The sequence below is a fragment of the Colobus angolensis genome, unplaced genomic scaffold (genome assembly GCF_000951035.1).
Source record: "Colobus angolensis palliatus isolate OR3802 unplaced genomic scaffold, Cang.pa_1.0 Scaffold153, whole genome shotgun sequence".
In the NCBI taxonomy this organism is placed as follows: Eukaryota; Metazoa; Chordata; class Mammalia; order Primates; family Cercopithecidae; genus Colobus; species Colobus angolensis.
This window is the reverse complement of record NW_012114633.1, coordinates 6,107,018-6,132,937: the sequence shown is the minus strand read 5'-3', so window position 1 is coordinate 6,132,937 and position 25,920 is coordinate 6,107,018. Positions and strand designations below refer to the sequence as shown.

General features: G+C 32.8%; 1 protein-coding gene across 3 annotated transcripts in view; it reads right to left on the bottom strand.

Moving 5' to 3' along the window:
* Positions 1-25,920, bottom strand: part of CALCRL (calcitonin receptor-like) — a 103,832-nt gene that overhangs the window by 9,458 nt on the left and 68,454 nt on the right. For all 3 annotated transcript variants that reach the window (XM_011936489.1, XM_011936490.1, XM_011936491.1), the window contains 5 exons: positions 25,374-25,465; positions 10,563-10,689; positions 7,785-7,938; positions 6,378-6,438; positions 6,229-6,295 (listed from right to left, as the gene is read on the bottom strand). In XM_011936489.1, coding sequence (XP_011791879.1) covers positions 6,229-6,295; positions 6,378-6,438; positions 7,785-7,938; positions 10,563-10,689; positions 25,374-25,465 — 501 coding nt within the window. The remainder of the gene's footprint in view (positions 1-6,228; positions 6,296-6,377; positions 6,439-7,784; positions 7,939-10,562; positions 10,690-25,373; positions 25,466-25,920) is intronic.

Genomic DNA, 25,920 nt, shown 5'->3' with positions numbered 1-25,920 from the left:
TAAATGTATATTATACCATAATAACCATTTTCATATGTAACAAACCTGCACGTTATGCACATGTACCCTAGAACTTAAAGTATAATAAAAAAAAATAAAATAAAAAAAAAAAAAAAATTCTGTGGTCTAAAATCTAAAGCTTTTGATCATTTTCAAATCAAAGATAATAATTGTTTATAGAAAAATGCTAATTTTTAAAGAATTCTCTCTTTATAATGTCCATATGACATACTTTCTAAATGTATATTATACCATAATAACCATTTTCATCTTTCAAACCAAAAACTTTCCTGTTTCTTCTTGTAACAATAATCTTTAAAACACCTCTCCAAAGTAGCACTGTAATCCTCTTTTACTTATGAGGGAACTTTGAACCAGCTGATATTCAACCCCGGTCATTCTAGAGCTAAAATAATTTGACATTCTATAAGACCTCCTGTAATGACATAATATTCACTATTTTTGTGCCTTAACAACTTTCTCGAAGAGACAGTAGTTTCTTTGGATGGGAGACATAAACCTTTCACACTCTAATGTGACTTAGCAAACAGGGTCCTACTGAAACATATTTATTTCTCTTTCTCTTGCATAATACAAGTTTATCTTTTTCTTATTTTCACCCAAGTTAGAGTTTATCTCTTTCTTATTTTCGCCCAAGTTAATATATTTTACTTTGGTCCATTTTCTCTATGCCCATTCCTTATGCCTTCCATAGAATCATGAATATTAATTTCAGAAGAGCTCCATAGGGGCTAATTGTGATTCACTTTTCTTTTTCCCCACCCTTAGTTCTGGCATCTGCCCTTTGTTTAATAATCTCAAATTTTCAAACTATTAACCAAATATAATTTATATTCACACAGTTTAAAAATTGCAAAAACTAGTATTTTCCCATTTATTATAGAAAACAAATAACAAAGAACATGCATTTGCTAAATTGACACATGTCTCATAAAAGTAACTGGGCATAAAAATATTCTTCCACTATTTTTAGAAAATTTAATGGAACATATGCTTCAAAAATATACAGTTCACTATAATCCTAATGGAAACACATCTATGAAAAGCAATGTTTGCAGACACAGAAAAACGATAAAGACAAAAGCAGATTAAGCCATTTCAACAGGTGTGAGAATGAAACATGACAAATGAACATGTCAGCTGTTATTCCATTCATCCTAATATATTCCCTTCCTAAGCATCCATTGCTCTTTAAAAAAAGATAACAATAATCTTTTATCTGCTTAATATAGAATATTTTATAATCTTAATACATTAAATCATAAATTATAAAACAGCAGAAACATTGCAATTTAGATCCCAATTATATGAAAAATTTTAAATGCAAAGTGCTTCTCTAAATGGCAAGTCTGATTTAAAATGTGAAACTAGAGATGACAATAGAGTTAATTATTCTATTAACTATTTTATAAATAATTATCTTAGAATGAATTCGATGCTATTTTCCATGCTATTTTTCCACAAAACATAGTTTTGAGAATTATAATCCCCTCATCTTACTTTATTTTTTGTAAATATTTCCATTTACTTTAAACAAAAATAAAAGAAGAATTTTAAATTTTAGAAGAACTATGTCTGAATTTCTCCCACCCTCAAGCAAAGCTAGTTCAGTAGAAAAGAAGAAACCTTTAGCTGCCATACTCATAAAGTTTACATATCTAGTAGGCACATCAGGCTATTTTCGTAACACAATACCACACTTGGGTCATGACAGGAAGCAGAGTAAATCTATACAGTGGCTGTAGGAGAGTTTCTGGAAGTCATTTCCAATCACTTAACTATGCACTGAAGTCAGCTAAATATCTATCACTGAACCCAAATTAAAGGTATCATCTCTCAACTTCCCCTCAACAGGATCTCAAAAGTGCTGTAGTCACTCCAGTACCACCCTGCTCATGTGGAAATGTGATGGAGGAAGTCTGAGTGGAATGACTTGTGATTAAAATATCTTATTTATAAAAGTTGTGCAAAACCATATGATAACCATGAGAGAAATTACTAGGGCTTCTCCCAGGAGCTTGGAATTGGCCAGGACCAAAGAGGAGCTCTGGAGCTTAAACAAGGACAGAATTATTTATCTGGATGGAAAAATAGGTTCCTAATGTTGTTTTAGGCCAACAAAATGGAAAGTTTTAGGCAAATAATGTGGATTTTCACTTCTTTTCTTACAGCTTGATGGGCTATAATCCTGTATTTCATCCTCACTCTTCTTCCTCAAAGTTTATATGAATAGATGTTTCCAAGGGTTGTGTAGATGATGTTACATTTTGCATTTGCTAGGTGCTTTCACTTCCTGAACCTTACTGATTTAGAAGTCTGAATCATGTATCCCTCTGTGCAGCCAGGTCTTTTGTAATAAAATATTGTCTTGCATTTGTTCTGGAATCTCCTGAGTAGCCCAATAATACATTATAATTTATTTGAGCTCTCCTCAGAGTGGAAGCATGGTATCATGCAGAAACTACAAGTGAAGAAATTTTGAAGGCATTTTTTCAAGAATTTATAATATTCTATGCACTAACTGTGCCAAATCACTTAACAGAAAATATCTCGTTTAATCCTTTTAATACCCTGTGAGGTATATATTCTTATTATTCCATCATTACAAATGAGAAAACAAAGACACAGAGAGGTTAAAAACAAAATAAAACAGAAAACTTGGTCTGAGATGATACACAGGCAGCTGTGATAGAGCCAGGATTCAGTGCTGACTCTTGTGCACAGAATGCAAAGCCAGGCAGTCTCAGGATACAACTTAAACACAGCATGTCACTCATGCCCTTAGAATGTAGGAGAAGGAAGGGAAGCAAGTGCCTCTGCCTTTGAAATTTTCACTATAATCTACATTAAGATATATGAAAAAATTTTATGGAAAGTCATAATAAATTATACAAGAATGGCTTAACAATGATACATTTTGAGAATGGTTTGAACAGTGATCCAACACAACCACATACTAAACTGCAGCTAGCAAATATAGTTAAATAATAGAATATCTGTATTTTAAAAGATTCTGAAAATAAGAATGAGGAAGCTTTGAATTTTACATGAAAAATATCACATACACCCACAAGCACACATATAGATAACTTAATCACAGTTGTAAATAAAGGGTATTCGAATAGGAGGGGAGGAAGTCAAATTGTCTCTGTTTGCAGATGACATAACTATATATTTAGAAAACCCCATCGACTCAGCCAAAAAACTCCTTAAGCTGATAAGCAACTTTAGCAAAGTCTCAGGATATGAAATCAATGTGTAAAAATCACAAGCATTCCTATACAACAGTAATAGACAAACAGAGAGCTAAATCTTGAGTGAACTCTCATTCACAAATGCTACAAAGAGAATAAAATATCTAGGAATACAACTTATAAGGGAAGTGAAGTATCTCTTCAAGGAGAACTACAAACCACTGCTCAATGAAATAGGAGAGGACACAAATGAAAAAACATTGCATGCTCATGCATAGAATCAATATCGTGAAAATGACCATACTGCCCAAAATAATTTATAGATTCAATGCTATCCCCATCAAGCTACTATTGACTTTCTTCACAGAATTAGAAAAAAACTACTTCATGTTTCATACAGAACCAAAAAAAAAAGAGCCTGTATAGCCAAGAATAAGCAATCCTAAACAAAAAGAACAAAGCTGGAGACATCACGCTACCTGACTTCAAACCATACTACAAGGCTACAGTAACCAAAACAGCATGGTACTGGTACCAAAACAGGTATATAAACCAATGCAACAGAACAGAGTCCTCAGAAATAACACCACACTTCTACAACCATCTGATCTTTGACAAACCTGACAAAAACCAGCAATGGGGAAAGGATTCCCTATTAAATAAATGGTGTTGGGAAAACTGGCTAGCCATATGCAGAAAACTGAAACTGGACCCCTTCCTTACACCTTATTCAAAAATTAACTCAAGATGCATGAAAGACGTAAAAGTAAGACCTAAAACCATAAAAGCCCTAGAAGAAAAGTGAGGCAATACCATTCAGGACATAGGCATGGGCAAAGACTTCACAACTAAAACACTAAAAGCAATGGCAACAAAAGCCAAAATTGACAAACGGGATCTAATTAAACTAAAGAACTTCTGCACAGTAAAACGAACTATCACCAGAGTGAACAGGCTACCTACAGAACGGGAGAAATTTTTTGCAATCTATCCATCTGACAAAGAGCTAATATCCAGAATCTACAAAAAACTTAAATTTACAAGAAATAAACAACACCATCAAAAAGTGGGCGAATGATACGAACAGGAACTTCTCAAAAGAAGACATTTATGCAGCCAACAAACACATGAAAAAAAGCTCATCATCACTGGTCATTAGAGAAATGCCAATCAAAACCACAATGAGATACCATCTCACGCCAGTTAGAATGGTGATCATTAAAATGTCAGGAAGCAACAGATGCTGGAGAGGATATGGAGAAATAGGAACACTTTTACAATGTTGGTGGGAGTGTAAATTAGTTTAACCATTGTGGAAGACAGTTTGGTGATTCCTCAAGGATTTAGAACCAGAAATACCATTTGCCCCAGCAATCCCACTACTGGGTATATACCCAAAGGATTATAAATCATTCTTCTATAAAGATACACGTACACATATGTTTTCTTGCAGCACTATTCACAATAGCAAAGACTGGGAACCAAACCAAATGCTCATCAATGATAGACTGGATAAAGAAAATGTGGCATATATACACCATGGAATACCATGCAGCCATAAAAAGAATGAATTCATGTCCTATGCAAGGACATGGATGAAGCTAGAAACCATCATTCTCAGCAAACTAACACAGGAACAGAAAACCAATCATTGCATGTTCTCACTCATAAGTGGGAGTTGAACAATGAGAAAACATGAACATGGGGAGGGGAACATCATACAATGGGGCCTGTCAGGGGGTCAGGAGTAAGAGGAGGGATAGGATTAGGAGAAATAAGCATGTGGGGCTTAAAACCCAGATGACAGGTTGATGAGTGCAGCAAACCACCATGGCACATGGATATCTATGTAACAAACCTGCATGTTCTGCACATGTATCCCAGAACTTAAAGTATAACAACAACAAAAAAATGAATAGCAGCTGTAACTAAAATACCACTCTGAAGGACTGTAATTGCATTATGATCTCTAATACTCTCTGAGACAAAGCATGCTAGATTGCTAGTTTGTATTAATTTACTTTCTTATTCAAATAATGTAATACACTTGTAATCCCAGCAGTTGTGAAGGCCAAGACAGAAGGATCCCTGGAGCCCAAGAGTTTGAGACCAGCGTGGGGAAAATAGTGAGATCCCGTCTCTGTAAAAATGTTTAAAAAACTTATTCAAGCATAGTAGTGTATACCTATAGTCTTAGCTTCTCAGGAGCCTGAGGTGGGAGGATCCCTTAAACCAAGGAGTTGGGGGCTGTAGTGAGCTATGATCATTCCACTGCACTCTAGTCTGGGCAACAGAGCAAGACCTTTTTTCAATTAAAATAATAAAAAATAATAATAGTGTAATAAAAGCATCAAATGTGACTTCTGTTTTTCTGCAATCACACTAAAATGTCCAATTGGTGCACTGACATTAAATGATAATAATTATAATGTAAAATTTACATAGGTATTTTGTTTTATCTTGTTTGTCACCTCCCACCCCCCTGCTAATTCATCCTCTATTCCTCTCTGTGCCACAGGAGGCTGATGTCTGTGAACAGCTTCATCCAGACTTCCTTGCCCTGAGACATTTGCTGCATCTGGCTAATGGGGGAAAAAAAGATAAAAGTATGGGAATAAAGATAAATTCGAGTCTTTGTTTCTGCTACTTCTATTCTGCCAGGCTGTGGTTTTGGCAGTGGTTGTTTTTCTCCAATCAAAATCAGATCTCTTACTGGGTGACTCTTCCCAGTGCTCATTTCACTACACTAACACTTCTCTCTTCAGGTCTACCTGTGATAACAGCATTCCACTGTTGATCCCCAATGGCTCACCATCCCTTACTAATTAGTTCCTTTGCCTTTCCTGCCTATGCATCAAATATGATACCTTCACTAAACCCTACTCATTTAAGCACTGTGAACATGCATGTCCATCTGTGTCCACTGGGACCCTGAAGGATATCGTAGGCCAGATGGTTCAGAAAGAAAGTTGAAATGTGAGCAATGATAAGGAAAGGAGAATTTGTTACATACCAGTAAAGCAGCACAAATTGGGCCATGGATAATATAGAGGAGATGGGTATCAGAACTGATCCAGCAACTAGAGAAAACATAAAAACATTATGTTGAAATTTTTTATTTTACGTTGTTCCAGTAGAAATAATAAAAAGAGATTTTCTTACTTGTCATTGTAATATAAGCTTCTAGCAATGGCATGTATACAAGCAGGAATCAGTGGAAATCCTGTAATACCAAAGAAAAAGAAAATAAATAGGATTTTTTTCTACAGATGGTATTTCAAAAATATGTAATTAAATACAAAAATTCGAAGATACTCTAGAAGCAAAAAAAACTAGCCACTGTATATTTGTTGAATAAACATTATTTGTATAGTCAACAACACACATTATAAAGTATTAGATATTTACATTTTTGTGTTTGTGTGTATATGTGTGTATGTTTTCTTCTACTATAATTCATAGGTCATTTTGAATCAGTGGACTTCAGAACTTAACTCTTAAGATGTGTTTCCTAAGCCACAAGGATTAGAAGAAATTCAGCATTCATGTACTTTCTGTGAGATGGAATTGGCCAATATTCGGTACATTATCAGATGTGGAAAAAGGTTGAGAATCACAAGAACTTCCACTATGAGAGAGATTACTACTAGTAAGCCATTATTTGAAGAAGAGGAGAAAAAAGAGATTAATTTATGTATCACAAATTTGTCAGGCTTTGAACATTCTACATCAGCTCTTCCAAATATGAAATTAAGCAATGCTTTATAAAGTTAATCAGAATACACTAAAATTGTGTGTGTGTGCGTGTGTGTGTATATTACACCTCTGTATATGTTTTTCTTTCTAGATACAGATGATAGCTTAGATAGATGAGAGAGAGAGAGAGAAAGAGAGAGAGAGAGAGAGATAGATTAGATAGATAGATAGAGTAGATATATGATAATAGATAAGTACAACTTCAGTTTTGTTTCTGGAAACTAGTCCTGTTAAATTCATTTCTGCACTTTATATTTTGTATTATTCCAGTTATTTTTAATATGTCAGAAGTATATCACTGTTTTCTTTGTGAATAATACCACATCAGGAGATTGTGTGGAAAAAAAATAAATCTGTTGCATGCCTTTATTCAATCACTAATCCCTCTACTCTTATCATAAAATGACAACATTTTAAACAAATATTTTTAGAATGGTACTTAAAAGATGTTTAAATCCAATGCTCTCATTTTACACGTGGCAAAAATGAATATTCAGAATAGTAAAAAGACTAAATCTTTAATTTATCATTCTACTTCTATTAGTCACTACATAGTCAAGATACCCTATTCACTGGCATATTCAATAGAAAAAAAGACACTATTATATATTGACTTGTGACTACTGAAAACAATGGATGAGTCAGTGATTCTTTGCTTAAAATGTTGCAATTTGCAATAATAGGCAAAAGTTAATCACCTGATATTCTTTAAAAATGATTACCCATTGGTATATTCGTATTACAGAGGAACCTGGCATCCTCCAAAGGCTTTTTTAATCCATTGAATCAGCAAGTATGTATAATGACACTTACCCCAGCCAAGAAAATAATACCACATTAAGTGTTGCTTCTCTGCAAACACAGCCACCACGATAAGTGTGTGTAGGTAAATGCCTTCACAGAGCATCCAAAAGTAATTACAGCCCATCAGGTAAAGATGAATGAACTGGGACACTTTGCAACTAACCTGTGAGAAGAAAAAAACAATATTTACTTGTTTATGAATTGACATGTAAAGCAATAGTTTTAGCTCAGGAAACATGGAACTTTCTCCCCTCCACACAAAATCCTATACATTAATGATTAGGATTTGTGGAATGCCAGTCTTCGTATTCATCTAATGATGCCTTTAAAGTTTTTAGCCACAGACTCCAAAGATTTGTAATGATATATCTTCCAGAAAAAAAGTCTAAATTCTAAATCTACTTTATTTAGTGAATGTGTATTTTCTGAATGTGTTTTTGTTATTATGTAATTATAAGTATAAAAGTGTCACACATAAATAACTTTACACTTATTTACATCATCATGAATCCCTTGACTGTTGCGTTCTGCTGAAAATAATAGTAATTTTACAACCAATTCATTAAAAGTGCCCAGATACTTGAAAAGTTTTGCATATTACATGCTCCTCATGCAAATGCTTATTAAATAATAATCTAATACATCCATCGGTTATCCTATCCAAATACGGAGTTTGAGGGCTTTGTGTAAGTAAAAAGAGGACCAGATTATTGTTTCCCTTCTGTTTTTCCTGAGGTCTCCATTTTTGCTTCTCTACTTTAAAAGAAGCAAGGAAGAGAGACATTCAAATTACAGCAAAGAAAACACAAAAGAGTAAGAGTGACAGTTTACTCCCTTAAAGAGGAGAATACAATTAAAGCTTTCCCAAAAATACATGACCTGTTACTCCTATGGGCTCCAGTTTCTAGTCTGAAAATCAATAAATGTTTAGTGGCAATTATCATTATTTTTGAAATAGTTTTTTTAACCAAAAATAAAATTGAAAAGAAAATGCACTGGATTGTTAATATTGGGTTATCACAGAATAGTAATAATGGCATTTGCCCAGGAGTTAGCCTAAAATACTTTTACAAATATTGTTTTATTTAATTCTTACAGTGGTCCTATGAGGTGTACATTATCATTAGGCATATATTTTATACATAAAAAAGCTTAGTACCAGAGAAGTTAAATGATTTGCTAATATTTATACATCAATCAAATCTACAACCTGAACATTCCAATTTTGTTTTCATTATATACAATGCCTCCTAACTAAAGGATATTTGTAAAACCTATTTATTCATTAAATGTATCTGCAGAATACATAACATTAAATTTTAAATAATGTACCTTTATGTAAAACACAGCATTATATTAAAGTTCACTCAAAGGTGAAAATGAGATAGTCTACTATATGGAAAGAAATTACAAATTTCAGCTTCAACTTTTTATCTAAAGAGTTTTTAAATATTTATATTTAATTGGGCTTCTAATTCTTGATTTCATTCAAAAAGTTAATCGATAAACCATTACAATAAAAAAGAATTAAGAACATACTGCAGAAAAATATTTCTATGCAGGGCATTAGTAATACAAAACAAAAATATATGACAATTTATAATGTGTTTATTAAACAAATCTTTGTATACAAATACAAGATTTAGAATCTCATGCTCTGCAGCTTCAAGACAAAACTCTGAATCTCTTTGTCTTACAGAAATTCACTCTAAAATGGCAGGACATTAGCCAGATTTTTATGTTGCTAATTATACCTCAGTGTGTTTTCTAATCCAATGACTTTAGAGTGGAGCATATACAAGATTAAGCAATCCGGATGCACATGTGCAAACAATGCAGGGAATTTTAGAATTTTGAAAGTTACTCTAAAAACACACATAAAACACACACGAGACTGTTTATTGACCCACTTGTTAACAATTCTTTCCCTTCCTGATTTCAGTCACTAATTTTTTTCTTTTAAAAAACACTTTATATAGACACATACACATATACAAAATATAGTAAATATTCCATAAACATTATAAAAGCAGATAATTTTTACAATTTGAATGTATGTTTATGTATACAGATATTTTAATTTAAACATTTTACATATGCATATAGCTTACACAAAATGTATACATTTAGATAAGTAAATTTTAAACTATGTTTTAAAAATATGGCCTGTAAGGCAACAATTTATAAATGTTTATTGAGATCGAACACTGTAGTTCCTTTTAAAACGTTATGCTATGAAGTTTAATCTCAAGTAGGATACGTACAGTTCATTCTTTTCCTGGTTTTATTGACTTTTTAAAGTCAACCTGATACAAAAAATATAATTTATTTAAGTTTTCCATGTGCATGTACTATTTTTTCGAACTATGCAGAGTTCATTGCTTTGAGTTTTTCATTTGGATTGAATAAATATTATGTAGTGATAAACTATTATGTCTCATAGCAGGAGGACTCTACAGCTATAAAATGAAGTGAAGACATGTGTATATGTATAAATAGCTGAAGCAAATACATATGTTACACTTTTCGATGTTCACTCATATCTTAGGGAATATTGAGAATACTCTGGGGGAATACTCTGTAGAGTAGATGTAGCTCTATTCTAATGTAGAAAGGTAAATATTTCTCAATATTCCCTAAGATATAAAGACTTGAAAATGTACATATATGTCAGACTTGAAAATATACATATATGTGTACTTAATTATACACATTATCCATATATCAGCCACGTTCCCCCTTTTCCATTAGGCCCTTGAACCAAGGGCACAATCTTGGTTTACTTACAGGATTTGTGGCTACTAAGGCCTGGTTGTTAGCCACTGCAGTGAGGTGAATGATTGTTACAACAGAGTTACAAACAAATGAGAAGAACAGATTTTTATGTAAGGTAATCCTTTGGCAACTTAGGCTCCTAAAAAGCAAGAAAAACAAGTGTGTTCACATCATGAAATGTTTATTTATTAATCATTATTCAAATAAGATACATTCCCAATTCATAGCAGCTGTTCCACTTTTGGAAGAATTATTTTTTCTCCCTAAGATCCACTCATTATAAAATCTTAATTAGGGAAAATCTGTAAGTGCTTAAAACCTAGAGACAAATGAGTTGCTCCAGTAGAGGTAAATATACATAGGGCTAGAAAATTTGCCTGTACAAGGCCTCTACATGACTTTCTTTATTAATTTCTGAACATAATTAATAGTTTAACTCATTTTGCAAACATTGGGATTCAGTAAAGTTGGATAATTGATCAAAACTTATGCAACTAATTAATTTGAACACTTTGTATTTGCTGTCAGATTCTCATGTGAATAACTCTTTTTTCATTATACCACATATTTTGTTCTGTTTAAATATAACTGTGTGTTTTGTTGTGATGATGGTCATTACACAGGCCACTCTGGAAAAAATAACAAAGTATTCAGAATAGATGAATTGATAAAAATGTAAACTTAGCAACCAATGAGATTTGCTCAGCTTTACTGAATTTTTCTAATTGGCGCAACCATATGTAAGGTAAAAGTAATATCGCCTTTTACTAGAGTTCCTCTTTTATAAAACAAAAGAGAGTTCACTGTGTGGAGTTCACATAGAAGCAGATTTCAACAAAAAGTGCCACTAATGATAAGTGATGTCACTCTTAGATTGAATCCACCTCCTCTCTAAGAAGATTATGCACATATGACTGCCTGCCTATGTTCAAGCACTACCTCCTTTATAATGCATTTACTCAAAGGCTCATTATGATTAAAGTTTCAAAATAATAGCATGGGATCCACTTGTACCTGAATACTTAATGTCAAGTGTGAACTCATATGAAGACCTGAGGAAATATTTCACTAGAGGCATACAATTTCATGGTGTGTGTGTGTGTGTGTGTGTGTGTTTTAAATGCCATCAATATGATCAACCTATATAATCCACCATATATAATTCAAGCCAAAGGCTTCTATTTTGGAAACTTTAAGGAGACTTTTCCCTAATTTTATCACTACATCTCTTTATCTTAAATAGACTGTGTGCCCAGGTTATTAGAATTAGGATGGGATGCCAAGGTTTTCTATGTTTAAAAATGCAGTTTAGAGTATATTGCCTCCGAAATTGTCTTTCTTCCAGCTACAGGTCTGTGATTCCATATATACCTCTAGTAATTAAAGAGTCTGGAGGAATATTTGATCCAAATCAATATTTATAAATTGTCAATATATGCCTCAACAAGACTTCTATGAAAGGATTCATGGGCAAGATGGCTCTTGGAATGACTGCTGAGTGTGTGTAAGACATTCGTATGCCAACAAATATGTGAAATTCAGCTGGAATCCATCAAAATAGAAACAACTGGAACCAGCTAGTATTTTCATATTACAGAGTAGTTTAATGGACTTTGTAGTGTATAGGAGTAGTGATGCAGGCAGGAATCAGGCCTTATCTACAGATTATTGATTATATTCTATAGAAAAAAAAGAATCTTTGAAAGTTTTGAACAGAAGAGTGGCATGATTCCTGCTATTACTTAGGAAAATTCAACACTGAGAGAAAGACAATCCTATTTTTGATAAAATGCCCCAGCAGTGACATAATTACTTTCTGTTCATTGAGCATGAAGAGAGTTAATGAACATCAGAAAAAGTCTAGTAAATAATGTTCTTTCCAAATCAGTTATATTATGTGTGGTTTATTTCTGTAATTCATCAGTGTTCCATGATGAAAGTTATAGACATACAACATTTGTTCATATGGTCTTATTTTAAAATGCCTGCTTTGAGCTTAGCTATGTCTATTGAGTGCCAAGTATTGTTTAGAAAGGAACTGCTTATCCATGCAAATATACATGTTTTTAGTAATACAATATAAGTAACTCAGCTACGATCAAGGGAAAAAAAGTAAAGCACTTTTCTTAACTGGGTGATTTTGTCATTTTTCTGCTGAGCACACATATATCTAAGTCCATTGGCTAAGACATGTCTATAAATAACAAAATTTCATATTTTCAAACTATAACAAAAAGATTGAGAAGGTTTGCTTAAACAGCAAGAAAGATATATTTGTAAGAAGTAAGTTGAAATAAAGGAAAGCAAACATTAAAGGAGACTTTCAAAAACAGAACTATTCTACCATAAAAAAAAAAAATGGACTTCTCTCATTCACTGCGTTACAGATGGAACTGGAGGACAGTACATTAAATGAAATAAGCCAGGAACAGAAAGAAAGTCTGCATGCTCTCACTCATTTGTGGAAGCTTTAAAAAAGTTGATTGCATAGAAGAAAAAAGTAGAACTAGAGGCTGGAAAGGGTAGGGGGAAGGTGGAGATAGGGAGAAATTTGTTAAAGGATACAAAATTACAGCTAGATAAGAGGAATAAATTTTAGTGTTCTGTATCACTGTAGGATGACTATAGTTAACATGTAGTTTTGAATAGCTAGAAGGATTATGTGGGCATATTGCATGATAGTAAAAATTAGAAAAATAATTAAAGATAACTAGAAGAAGGATATTGAATTTTCCCAACACAAAGAAATTATAAATATTTGGGATGATAGATATGCTAACTATCCTCATCTAATCCCTGTATATTATAGATTTCTAAACATCACTGTGTACCCCATAAATATGTACAATTATTATATGTCAATTAAAAAGTGAAATAAAAAAATAAGACATGAATGAAGAGCTGAAAGATAGGAGCTAGGAACATAATAAATACATTTATATTTTAACTGTTTATATTAATAATATTCACATGTGAAAAGATTGGGAGTAAAATAAAATGGTAACTGTAGTTAGTTGATGAAAAAATTTAATCCTCTTGTATACAGTTAAAGTTTAATCCTATTAGTATAAAGTTAAATATCCTCTATGATGTTCTGTATTTCTGTTCCTGTCAGAATTCCTTTTTTTTTTTTTTTTCTGAACCTGCTCCTGCCTAAATTTGTCTTGAAAGGTAAGTACTTAAAAATGAGTGGCCGGTATATATTCTCTTCCAAAAAATGTCATTATTGTGAGTCAAACACACACACACACACACACACACACACACACACACAAATGACTTCTTATTCTCTTAGTATGGGATAAAAGGATATACCATATTTCCCTTTTTAAGACCCAAACAATATCATTATGGGTAAAGTTTTGAAATAATATAATGAAATTCCCTTGAAATTTATTGAATATTTAATATCAAGACAAAACAAATTCTTAAGAAGATGCATTAAGTAATTTCATTACAAAGACATTAAAGTTTATTCAGAGTGTTTTACACAATTACCCAAATAACGTGGTCAGACTAGATAATCCACCCTATATAACTCAAACCAAAGACTTCTGCTTTGGAAACTCTGATATCCAGTTTAGCTGCCCAAATTATAGTAAACTGGACCATTGCCACATCATTTCATTTAGTGTTGTGTAAATATGTCCTACTGTCTAAAATACTAACCTTTTGCTTCAGTTTCTTCCATTTCTACCCCCAGGCACTGTGCAACTTGAACAAATGCAGATGCTAAGTAACATATGGTTTCTATCAATGTCTAGTATAAAAATGGCTCAGATTTTTCTGACGATGTATATTGTTTGTTTCTAAACATATTCCTTAACACATGTAAGTAGATTGGTACTAATATAATCAACTTGTAAGTGAAAACCAAAAACATGTCATTGGTAAACACATGATTTGTTCAAATGAAGCCCTAAAATATTTGTATATTTTTTCAAATATACTAACCTGTAACAAATTTTACTTACCTTAAATTCTTAAATATTTTTATTTTATTCAAAATAGTAAAAGCAATTTTCTTAGAGGCTTAGAGAACGTTTACAAAAATCCTTTGCTTTCTTTAAATTTTATAATCTCCCTTTCTATCCCAACATAACCACAGAACAGAAAATGTGGTTTGTGGGTCCGGATTGTTTCTATTTCGTATTTTTTACATATAATTATTTTAAAATGCTATTTCAATATGCAATTTTGGCAAGCAGAGTTACAGAGGCAGTTGATATTATTGTGTCAACAAAATCATTATACTTTATATGTAATGAAACTGTGTCTTTCAATTCACTTTTGGAATAATTTTAGAAGCAAGTAGCATCAAGTCACCATGTGTAGTTCAGACAGTGAATCTGAACTCTGCCATCTATTGACGGTATGACTTTGGGTAAATTATTTAAGATCTTGAATCTTTAATTTTCTGATCTGTAATTTAGGGATAAAAATTGTACTTCATAGGATTGACTTGAAAGTTAGAGGAGGTAAATCACTTAAACTCTTAGCGTAACATCTAACCCATGATAAACACTCCATGTTAAGTTAGCTGTTGTTTTTTAACGTAATTATCATATTGCTGATTTTAATCAAATGCTCTAATGGGTTTTAGGTACAAATAATAAAATAGCATGCAGGTTTACCTCAGTAACGTAAAACTTCCTTTATATTAAAATATGTATATTTTAAGTAACTCAATCAAACAGAAAAATAGTCATTTTTTTCTTACCAAACAGGAATTAGCATTAGAGAGAATTTCCATATGATAAAGGGCAATACATAAAGCAACCTAAATTATCTTCCCAAGAAATTTCATTCTTTCTATAGTTGTTGCCAAATTGCTAGGTTCACTATCATGCAGATCCCAAATATTATAGTACTCCATCTTCAAAGTTCTGCCAGTATATGGACAATAACCTTGCCTCTGTTTTCCATTTGCTTTTGACATGAGCTAAAAACTTCCAAACTACTTTTCTCAATACTAATTATGAGCAAAATGAATCATGAAAGGGGAAAGTACAAGCAATATAAGAATAGGACAGTCTACAAAGTATTTGCTTTCTTATTCTACCTTATCTAATTTAATTTCCAATTTCTCAGATCTTTCCCCCCAAAAAACACTAACAATGTATCCAAAAGGAAACCGTCAATCTGAACACTGCCACAAACAATAGGCAGAAAACAACAAATACATTAAAAGAATCAGTAGTGTGACTATCTTTTGTCTGTTCAATGGAACTCTCAAGTTGATGGAATCACGTTTACATATGAGAAGTCTATAACCTCTTTCAGTAGCTCTCTTTTGGAGGCTGCTGGTGATCCAAATTAGATTAGGCCAGATTAGAAAGCGTGTGAGTATTCCAACCAAGGTGTTCAATGAAGATCCTAGAGGAGAAATGATTACTCTTCCTCCATTATGCTCCCTCCTCCCATGCCCTTGCATTTCAGGGCTGCTGACTTAATGAAATATAGGAGTATCAGGCTGCATAAGGAACAGCCATGTTCATTTTGTATGGACAACTGATTTTCTACCGTTTGTGAACTGCTTTGGTAAGGCTGCTTTTCCTGGTGTTCTAGTGAGCAGGAAACCAAGAGAAGAAAGTCTTTCTGAATCTCTGTGATTCTTGGGCTCCAAAACCAACCAACCAAACAAAAACCTTTTCAGAGGCAAAATTTATAATAATAGCAGCCACGATTTTTGAAACCCTTAGAATATCCCCAGCACAGAGATAAGCACTTGAAAGTCCTTATCATATTTAATAACTCCTTGAAGTATTATTATCTTTTAATAAAACAGAGGTAAGTTTCTCAAGGTTACACTCTTATTAAGTGATCTATTGAGTTTGAATTTTGAAGTTCTCAAGAAAGCAATAAGGCTTCTGACTATTTTCCTGCTAGTCACTTACTATTGGATAGTAATATTTTGGGTACTGTTACTAGAACTGGGGAAACAGTTGTGAATAATACAAAGCAAAACCCTGACCTCCTGTGACTCCTATTATAGTGGAAGGTAAATAGGCACATAAATTAAACAATGTAATCCCAGATAGGAAGACATCCCTGTTTGTCAAAGCCCTGAGCTTAAAGTTTCTGAGGGGCAAGAACAGGCCATGTGACAAGAGTACAAGGTAAAAGTCCACGATGGCTTTTTTTCCACTCTACAGAATGAGTAAATTAAATTCAAAGAACATAACTTACTGAATGGCTTTTTTATTCTGAAGTTCATACTCTTTTATGTTATATAGCTTTTTTAATGATTAATGAAAAATTGTTTACTTTATTCTTTTCAAAAATTTATCTGCATCTCTTTCATGTAAGACCTTCTTGGTTTTTGACATCTTAATGTTTCATCAGCAAATGTTAGCAGCATAATATCCAGTCACTCTGTTTTTTTCTTTTTCCTAAATACTAAAAGTAAACTACAGTTTTGAGAGTGTGCTTTGACTTTCTTCTCATGTATGTCTGTGGGTATGATTTAGAAAAATAAACTGTCTATAATAATGGAAAACCCAATTGTAAAATATATTATGACTTTTGGGAAAAAATGTTATTTATTTCTATTTTCTATTTCAAATAACAAAATTTTAATCTATTCAAATAATGATATAATTTTCAAAATGTATTGTCATTCTATTGCCATGAAAATTTAGGTATGCTTAATTAAATAGCACGTATGATGAAATTCACCATTCTGAAGTTGCATATTTATCAAATATATCCCTAGGAATAAAAATATGCATATTTAATGTGGATTTGTAGCTTTATATTTTTTATATCTTAAGTCCAAATTATCTAATTCAGTTACTGTATTTACTTTATATTTCCATACCTGGGACTCTTCTCCATAAGCCAGTAATAGCAATGACCTTATAGCAGAACAGGTTAATGTTAAAGCATGTCCATTATTCCTTGCACTATTCTGTTCACATTCAAACCGTATATGTAGAAATGCAATTATTTTCAATTCACTTTTGGAACAACTGGAAATGAGATGCAGCTAAAATGGACATATTTGAAACATTTTGGCACCATCTCACATTATGGAATAAGAATGTTTTCACCTCTCACAACATTCAGTTTGAGAGGGATGGATTTTTATGTTCACTAATTGATTAAAATTCATTAAGAGTATGACCGAATAAAACATTTAAGAAAACCTATAGTTCTCACGCTTGTAATCCCAGCATTTTGGGAGACCGAGGCGGGCGGATCACGAGGTCAGGAGATCGAGACCATCCTGGCTAACACGGTGAAACCCCGTCTCTACTAAAAATACAAAAAACTAGCTGGGCGTGGTGGTGGGCACCTGTAGTCCCAGCTACTCCGGAGGCTGAGGCAGGAGAATGATGTGAACCCGGGAGGCGGAGCTTGCAGTGAACGGAGATCGAGCCACTGCACTCCAGCCTGGGCGACAGAGCAAGACTCCGTTTCAAAAAAAAAAAAAAAAGTTAAATAAATAATATCTAATGTTAAGCTGAAGGAAACCTGGGATACAGACCACAGAATAGGCTATATCTCAGGACCACAGTGTATAACAAATTTACAATGAATAAATGAATGTACCGTGAGTTAAGAGAGCAAGCGTTATGCTGGGTAGGCAGTGAAGGATGTGCTGTTCAGAGAACACTAGATGACTGCTTTTGAACTCAGTCCTTGTCAAACCTCTGACAGTGCAGTATTGCCAGGTTTTAAATAAATGAAAAGTCAAAGTTCCAGTATGTCAAAACAGGTACAACATCAGGGTAATCAGTAGAGCAAACTCTATAGGTTTCCACGTAGGAATTCATTAATAGCTGTGTTTAAATATGGTTTAAAGATTAATGATGTGGGAGGCTGAGGCAGGAGAATCGCTTGAACCGGGGAAGTGGAGGTTGCAGTGAGCCAAGATCGCGCCACTGCACTCCAGCCTGGGCGACAGAGCAAGACTCCATTTCAAAAAAAAAAAAAAGATTAATCATGCACAATTTTCAGAGAAAACTTATAGCTTAAAGAAAAACTATGCTTGCTCTAATTGAAAAAAATATGAAGAAACTGGAAATGAGATAACAGTTCACAATACTGTTTAAATATATTCAGATGTGATCTAAGAAAAAAATGAGAATTTTGGTCATTTGTACTGAGAAGCAGAAATACAAGCAATAACAGTTTATTTTAATAAGTTAAATTTGAATGCTTTGGTCTACCAATTGGATAGAGGTTATTTTTCTGAATTTTATTTGGGACCTATGGCAAGTACCTACAGAAGATATCATTGTTTACATAGTTCCAAATATGCAACTTGGCTTTTAAATTGTTTGGGGTCAGTGTCTGAATGTTAGCAAAGATGTTCTTTAAAAATAAATAAATAAAATAAAATAAAAACAGCATTTTCTCTTTTTTTCTATAAAAGTTGGATAGATGTCATATGCTCTCTTTTCTGTGGAAAAAAGATGAAGCCTTCTGTCTAGGTTGTAAGAGTAAGATTTGCTCTGCTCTCTGATTTTAAACAATAATTAAAATATAATTTGTAAGTAATTCCAGTAAAGTTTATTTATTTATTTATTTTTTATCTAAAGGGTTCCACTTTGTTTTTCCAAGAATCATTACGAGTAAGAGTCATTGCTTCTCAGAGCTTGGCAAGCCCTAAAGTTATGTCTCTTTCGCTTTTCCCCTCCCTCTCTGTTCCCTTTCTTTTTATCTCCTGCTCTGACTTGTTCCTTTAATTGGCTCTAATATAAAACTGAAGTATATCTGGTGAATACTGTTTTGTGTTCTCTGTTTCTAATTTAAAGAATGGATGAGTGGCAGACTTTTCTCTCTCTAAATAAAAAATAACAAACAGTATCCTAAATCAACTTTTTGAATGGTTCTTGGTTTTTATTAGGCTGGGTCAGTGACCTTCAATTACCAAAGAAGAGGAAAAAAGTTTCCCATACCGAGTAAGCAAGAATAACTACAGTATGAGGAACTGGGTTAAGAAACAGAAAGGATCTGCTAATAGATATTTTTATACACAATGAATAATTTTCGGTGAAACATCAGCTCCTCTAGGAATTGCTTTCAGATTAGTTGGATGAAAGCTAATAATTTCTGTTGCCCCTGACTTCACAAGAACATGAGTCATGAACCATTCAAATTCAATATTTTCTGAGATGGCCCTATTCTTCCTTGGATCTAGCTGCAGAGTCTTTCATCTTGTTTTACACAGATGCTTCTACTGATTTGAATTTTAGAGTCTTAGTCTAATGCCTTTCTTTGTTGATGGAGACAAATAAGGCCAGACAATCTTAAGGGACATGTTGAAGGTTACAGATAAGACATGGGCAAGTCTATCCTGTATGTTAGCTTCAAAGTCAGTTCATGTCTTCATTCCTTAAAAATTTATTGCGCGCCTGCTATGTGCAAGATCCTATGCTAAGCCCTGAGATGTATAAAGAAACAAAGCAGAGGTGACTCCTGCTCTCATAAAGCTAACTTTATAAAATTATTTTCATTAATTCTAGTGACATGTCCGGTAGATAATTCTGTGGAATAAATGTTAGACGTATATAAATTCAAAGACTAAAAATTCCTTAATATTGATTCAAAAATGGAGTAAGCTACATGTTATCTTCTGGTCATTAAAAAATCTTATAACTTTTGACTGATTTACTTAACCATAGTTTTTTTCTATCGTAATTATATTATTAATTTGGTTATAAAAATGTTCAATGTTTACTTATTTTTTTACATGAATATTTTCTTTATAAACATGGTCCATTTAAAACTAGAACCTGAACTATTTAATTTTGTTTTTAAAGATCTTACTGGTAGGTATAACATACCTACCAGAGCTAAATATTTATATTCAAACCTTGTAATGGACTAATAAGAAGTGAGAACAATGCCAATCATAGATAACATTTTTTGAATCAGACACTCTGATTAACACTGCATCTCACGGATAACCCTGCCATTATCTCAGTCCTTATAGCAAATCTATGATGTAGATATTAATATGATCTGCATTTTTAACACACACAACTGAGGATTAAAAAAATGAAAGAACATGTTCCATGCTACACAGCAAGTAAGTGACAAAGTGGAATTTGAGACCAATTATGCCTGTCTAAAGAACACTCTCAGGCTGGGCACAGTGGCTCATGCTTGTAATCCCGACAGTTTGGGAGGCTGAGACAGGAGGATCACTTGAGGTCAGGAATTTGAGATCAGCCTGGGTAATATAATTAAACCCCATCTCTAAAGAAAAAAATAGTTAAAAAATTATCTGGGTATGGTGGTGTGTGCTTGTAGTCCTTGCTACTTGGGAGGCTGGGTTGGGGAGGATTGCTTGAGCTCAGGCGTTTGAAGCTGTAGTGAGCTATGATCGTGCCACTGCACTCCAGCCTGTTGACACAGTGAGAGCCTATCTCTAAAACAGGAAAGAAAGAAAGAACACAGCCTCCTGTAATGACATCTAGACATACAGAAAATATTTAAAATGCTATACATGAGTTTTACTTGAAGATGGTTTCTCATGTTTTACCTAAGGCCTGAGAATTATAATAATAAAGGAAAATTTGCAGTTTTGCCTCTTTCTTTTCAAATTCATTTTTAAAGATTTGTAGAGTCAATTAAAATAATTAAGTGAACTAGAACACAGATCAGGAGAAATCTTGAAAATGTTACTTAATTAATTAGAAAATAAGTAAAATTAGGTGTAAGACTAGACAATCTCTTCACTGCTTATGGCTTATAATTTCTATCTGTTGAAGTTTTACCCATCATTGAAGCATTTGCTTCAATTAGAATATCACCTCAGGAATCTTCAGATTCTATGAGTTAGAATGGTTCTTTCCTTTCTCAGTGTTCCCCAGGTCTTTGTATCTCCAGAATAATACTCATTTTTTTTTGTTTTGTTTTGTTTATTTTACTTTGTATTACTGTTACATGTGAGTATTTCAGATGACTACATAAATGTATTCTGAGTGCCTGTATGATTGATATAGTCTAATGAAAAAATTAGTAACTCTTACTACTTATTGAGGGGCTCCTAAATGCCAAGTCCTATATGAGTCTACTTTGCCCAGTATTTTAAATAACATCATGACCCATTATAAACACACACACACACACACACACACACACACACACACACACACACACCCCTGGGGCTTATTTAAAGCAAAATCAGGCTAAGTCCATACTATTAGGAAGTAGACATGACAAGTTTGGAATACATCCCATGTCTTAATCAGTATGTTACACTATCCATTAAAATTAAGTTATGCCTGAATTCAAGTGCATACCTCTCATACTAACTCACCATTGAAAAATTCTTTTTTTTTCCTTTCAGTTCACTATATGGAATAAACAGTTAATTGTACTTTCAGTAAAAACTTCAAGTAAAACCAAGGTAATTATTTGAAAAATGTATTTTTTCTTTTATGCAGAGGTCAAATTTCTTATATTGGCAAGACACTCATTTCCTTTAACAAAGTTTTGCCTATGTAGCATGTTATACATCTTGTTTAAAAGCATGAGCATTTTAGCAAATAACAAATGCATGTATTTATTGCACACAGTAGTCTTTATTTTAAAAAAATACTATTTTTCTAAAAAATTGGCCTATTTATATGTAAAATATGAGAACAGTATTTGGGAGAACCAAAGGATGCCTACAGGTTGCATCCTTAAATTTAATAATTTATCAAATATATACACAATACCAGTTTTAAAAAAGCACTTCTCCATAGATGAAATAAACATTCTCTGATTTTAAATTTTAGCCCTTCAATTAAAATTTAAAATTAGTTGTGTCAGTTGAATAGTATTTGTTCTTGAATAAAACATACATAAGACAGATATAAAAATACTGAACATGACTTTATTCCAATTCTTTATCAATAAGAAATACAGTTTACGTGTGTAGATTGCTTTAAGCTTGCAAAATACTTTGACAGATACCACCTTCCCTGATATGGAGATTGTATATTTTGATTAAAAAGATAACTCTTTCATTCTAATCCTCTTTACTAAATTACCATTTCATTCGTAGATTCTTGGGTTTGGAAAAAGCATTAAAGATCCTCAGGTCCAGCTATGAACCCAGGATAGAAAAGCTATCTACTTCAACTTTCCTGATAGGTTAACAGCTAATTTCTGTCTGAAAACCCTGAGTGACAGGAAGGCAGATGGCAAGGTTCATTACATTTTGTTTAGTTATATTCATTTTTTTATTTTTTAATTGAGCTATTTTTTTTTCTGTTTGTTATTATACCAACTGTATTCTTAATTATAGTAATTTGGATTCTTGAAATCATACCTTGTGCCTTATATATTTTGTCTTTTTCTGGCTTAACGCTCCTGGTATGGTACCTTGATGCCCTGATCAGTTGATATTTTCTTCAATTTCTTCACTTGATAAATTAATTTTTATGATATCTTGCTTTGCTCTCATATAGTGAACCAGGTGAATAAGTGGTCTGATTAGAGATTTAAAATTGAATACTGTACATTTGTTGGTATCATTTGGCTTGCAGTATTGTTTTCACTTGGCAGCTCTACTCTAATTAGTTCACAGCAAGCATTTTCCGTTAAATCTTAGACTCTTTCACATGAAGGAACATAATTAATTTTGCATTTGACTTTAGGAAATTGGTGCAGGACTTTACTTATCTTTACTAAATTCTAACTTGTTTGGGACCGTATGACTTAGCATTCTAGAAACCATTGTCCTCCCTGTAGCCACTGGTTTTGACAAGCAAATGTAATTGTTGTACTTCCTACCTTTATCTTCTTCAAAAATTTAATGTGCTTGGATATTTTGACTTATAACATGCAACATAAAAAGAGACCATTTAATCTGAAGACTCTCAGCTGTATTAGTTTTTAATTTGCAGAGCCAGTGGTCTTCCAAATGTTCATTAAAATTTTACCCTATGTCTACTATCATTAATTGCAATTCTGGAAAGATTACAATGAGTAATTCAGGAAGATTTCACTGAGGAAGTGATGCTAAAATTTAGATCTGAAAGATAAATACATTTAATTAGACTAAGGAGGAGGCAAAGATAACAGGCAGGGCAAGTTAATGATTTTGGTTTTATATGAATTACAATGGAAAATCTAAAAATTTTAAAGCAAAGAATGGCAAAATCAGATCAATATTTGATCTAAATATTTGAAACTATTATTCTGGCTGCCTTGTTTAGAATTAAATGAAGAGAGAAAGTGAATTTACTGAAGCTAGATAGAACAAGACTGCTGGTGATGGCAGTAGTGATCAGCAAATGGAATAGATTAGAAGGGTTTCAAAAGGTTAAGTTCACCAGGTGTAAGGAAAGAGTGACAGAGAAGAAAAATGAGAGAAATGTATCATGGATCACTCTTAAATTTCTGGCCAATGTAATTGGATTTCTGGTAGTGTCATTTGTAAAGATGGGTCACTCTGGAAGAAAACCAACTTGGGTTAGAAGGAGGTAGATACTATGAATTTGTTTTGAACATGTTCATTTTAGATATTTTTGAGATGATGTGTTTCAAGAGCCATAAAAAGATATATACCCTTTGACCAAGAAATCCCAAGATTCTGGGAATGTAGCCTGAGAAAATAGTACAAACTATGGGAAAAGTTATAGTTGAAAATGTCCATTGCAGTGCTTTTTAATTGAAAAAAAAATGAAAGCAATGTTAATACTCAAAAATAGAGAATTTATATAACAACTTTTGTACACTTACTAAATGAAAAATTATTTAGCTGCTCAAATGGTTGTTTAAAAACTGCTTAGTAACATATAAAGTGCTAATTATAAAATGCTGTTATAAAAATAGTTCAAATATTTTAAATGCTATAATTAAAACTGTAGAAACGATATGAAATAAAACTAGAAAAATATAAGAAATTGCTTAATAGGATATTAAAATTATATGTTTATATATATATATCTTCTTTGTTTAAAATTAGTAGAAGAAGGAAGTTGGAGGAAGGAGGAAGAGTAGGAGGAGGAATAATAAGAAGAGGAGGAGGAGGAAAAAGAAGAACAAGAAGAAGGAGAAGGAGAAGAAGAAAGAAAAAAGAGAAGGAGCAGCGGCGGCGGTAGCAGCCACAGGAGCAGAAGGAGCAGAAGATGACGACAATGCTGATGAAGATACAATGAAACGTAGCTACTTACTCTTGTCACACTGAATTCTGTAATTATTACTGATGATCAAAATTATGAAAATCATGTGAAGACATAAAATAATGCATGCATGACTTAGAATTTAACTTTCTAGAAATTTAAAATTGATTGTTGATTGCTTTGTTCAAAAAATTGGAGCTGACTCTTCCTCCTCAAAATGGAGTGAATTACAAGTAAAATTGAAAGTACAGTCACACCTTTTTAATGATGACCCTCCAAACCAGGAAAAACCCTAAACAAAGTGTATTTAGATTATATTTTTTATGACATATGTTAAATGCCATTGTTATTATTTGCACAAAATTCCAGTTTCTAAAATGGACACTTATTCTGTTATTAAAATTGGCCAAAAGCTAAACACACAATTAAGAAGGCCTATGATATTTAACAGTTCCCTAAGCAAATATAGTTAGGTTTATATATTAGTTTGGACTCCTTATTATATGTCTTCACTTTTATATGCCTACTAATTTTGTAAAATTCAGGTTAAGATATTTCATCAATCTCCTCCACATATTTTACAAAGCTGAGATCAACTTAATTTCAACTTATTTTAAACATTCAACTTATTTCAAACATTATAAATCATCTATATTTGTATATTTTGTCAGACATGACATAAATATGCACATGATGGAGCATTCACTCGACACATCTAGTAATTTTCTTAAAATATTTTAAATTTACTTACTTGAAATAAAAGAATATGCCAAGCGAGATAAGCAGTGATGCAATAGATAATCCATGTCCAATTATGGTCAGGTAAAACAAATTTAGTGCAGTCTGTAATTTGTATAAACAAAAAAATTTGGTTCATATCAATACCATAAGTATCTATAATCCTACACATGCAGAAGTTCAAATTCAATTTAATAAACTATATTTTTAGAAATATGTGATCTCATAGCCTTACAATGATGAGCTTGCAAACCAATAAATACTTGAATGCGTCTGGAATGAAGAATACCTATCCAGTGAAATTATCAAAATTTATAAGTTGTATGCCTTTTTATTTTTAAATATTTTTTTAAAAAATTAGAAGTCAGCCTGTAATCCCAGCACTTTGGGAGGCCGAGACGGGTGGATCACGAGGTCAGGAGATCAAGACCATCCTGACTAACCCGGTGAAACCCTGTCTCTACTAAAAAAAATATAAAAACACTAGCCGGGCGAGGTGGCGGCGCCTGTAGTCCCAGCTACTCAGGAGGCTGAGGCAGGAGAATGGCGGGAGCCCGGGA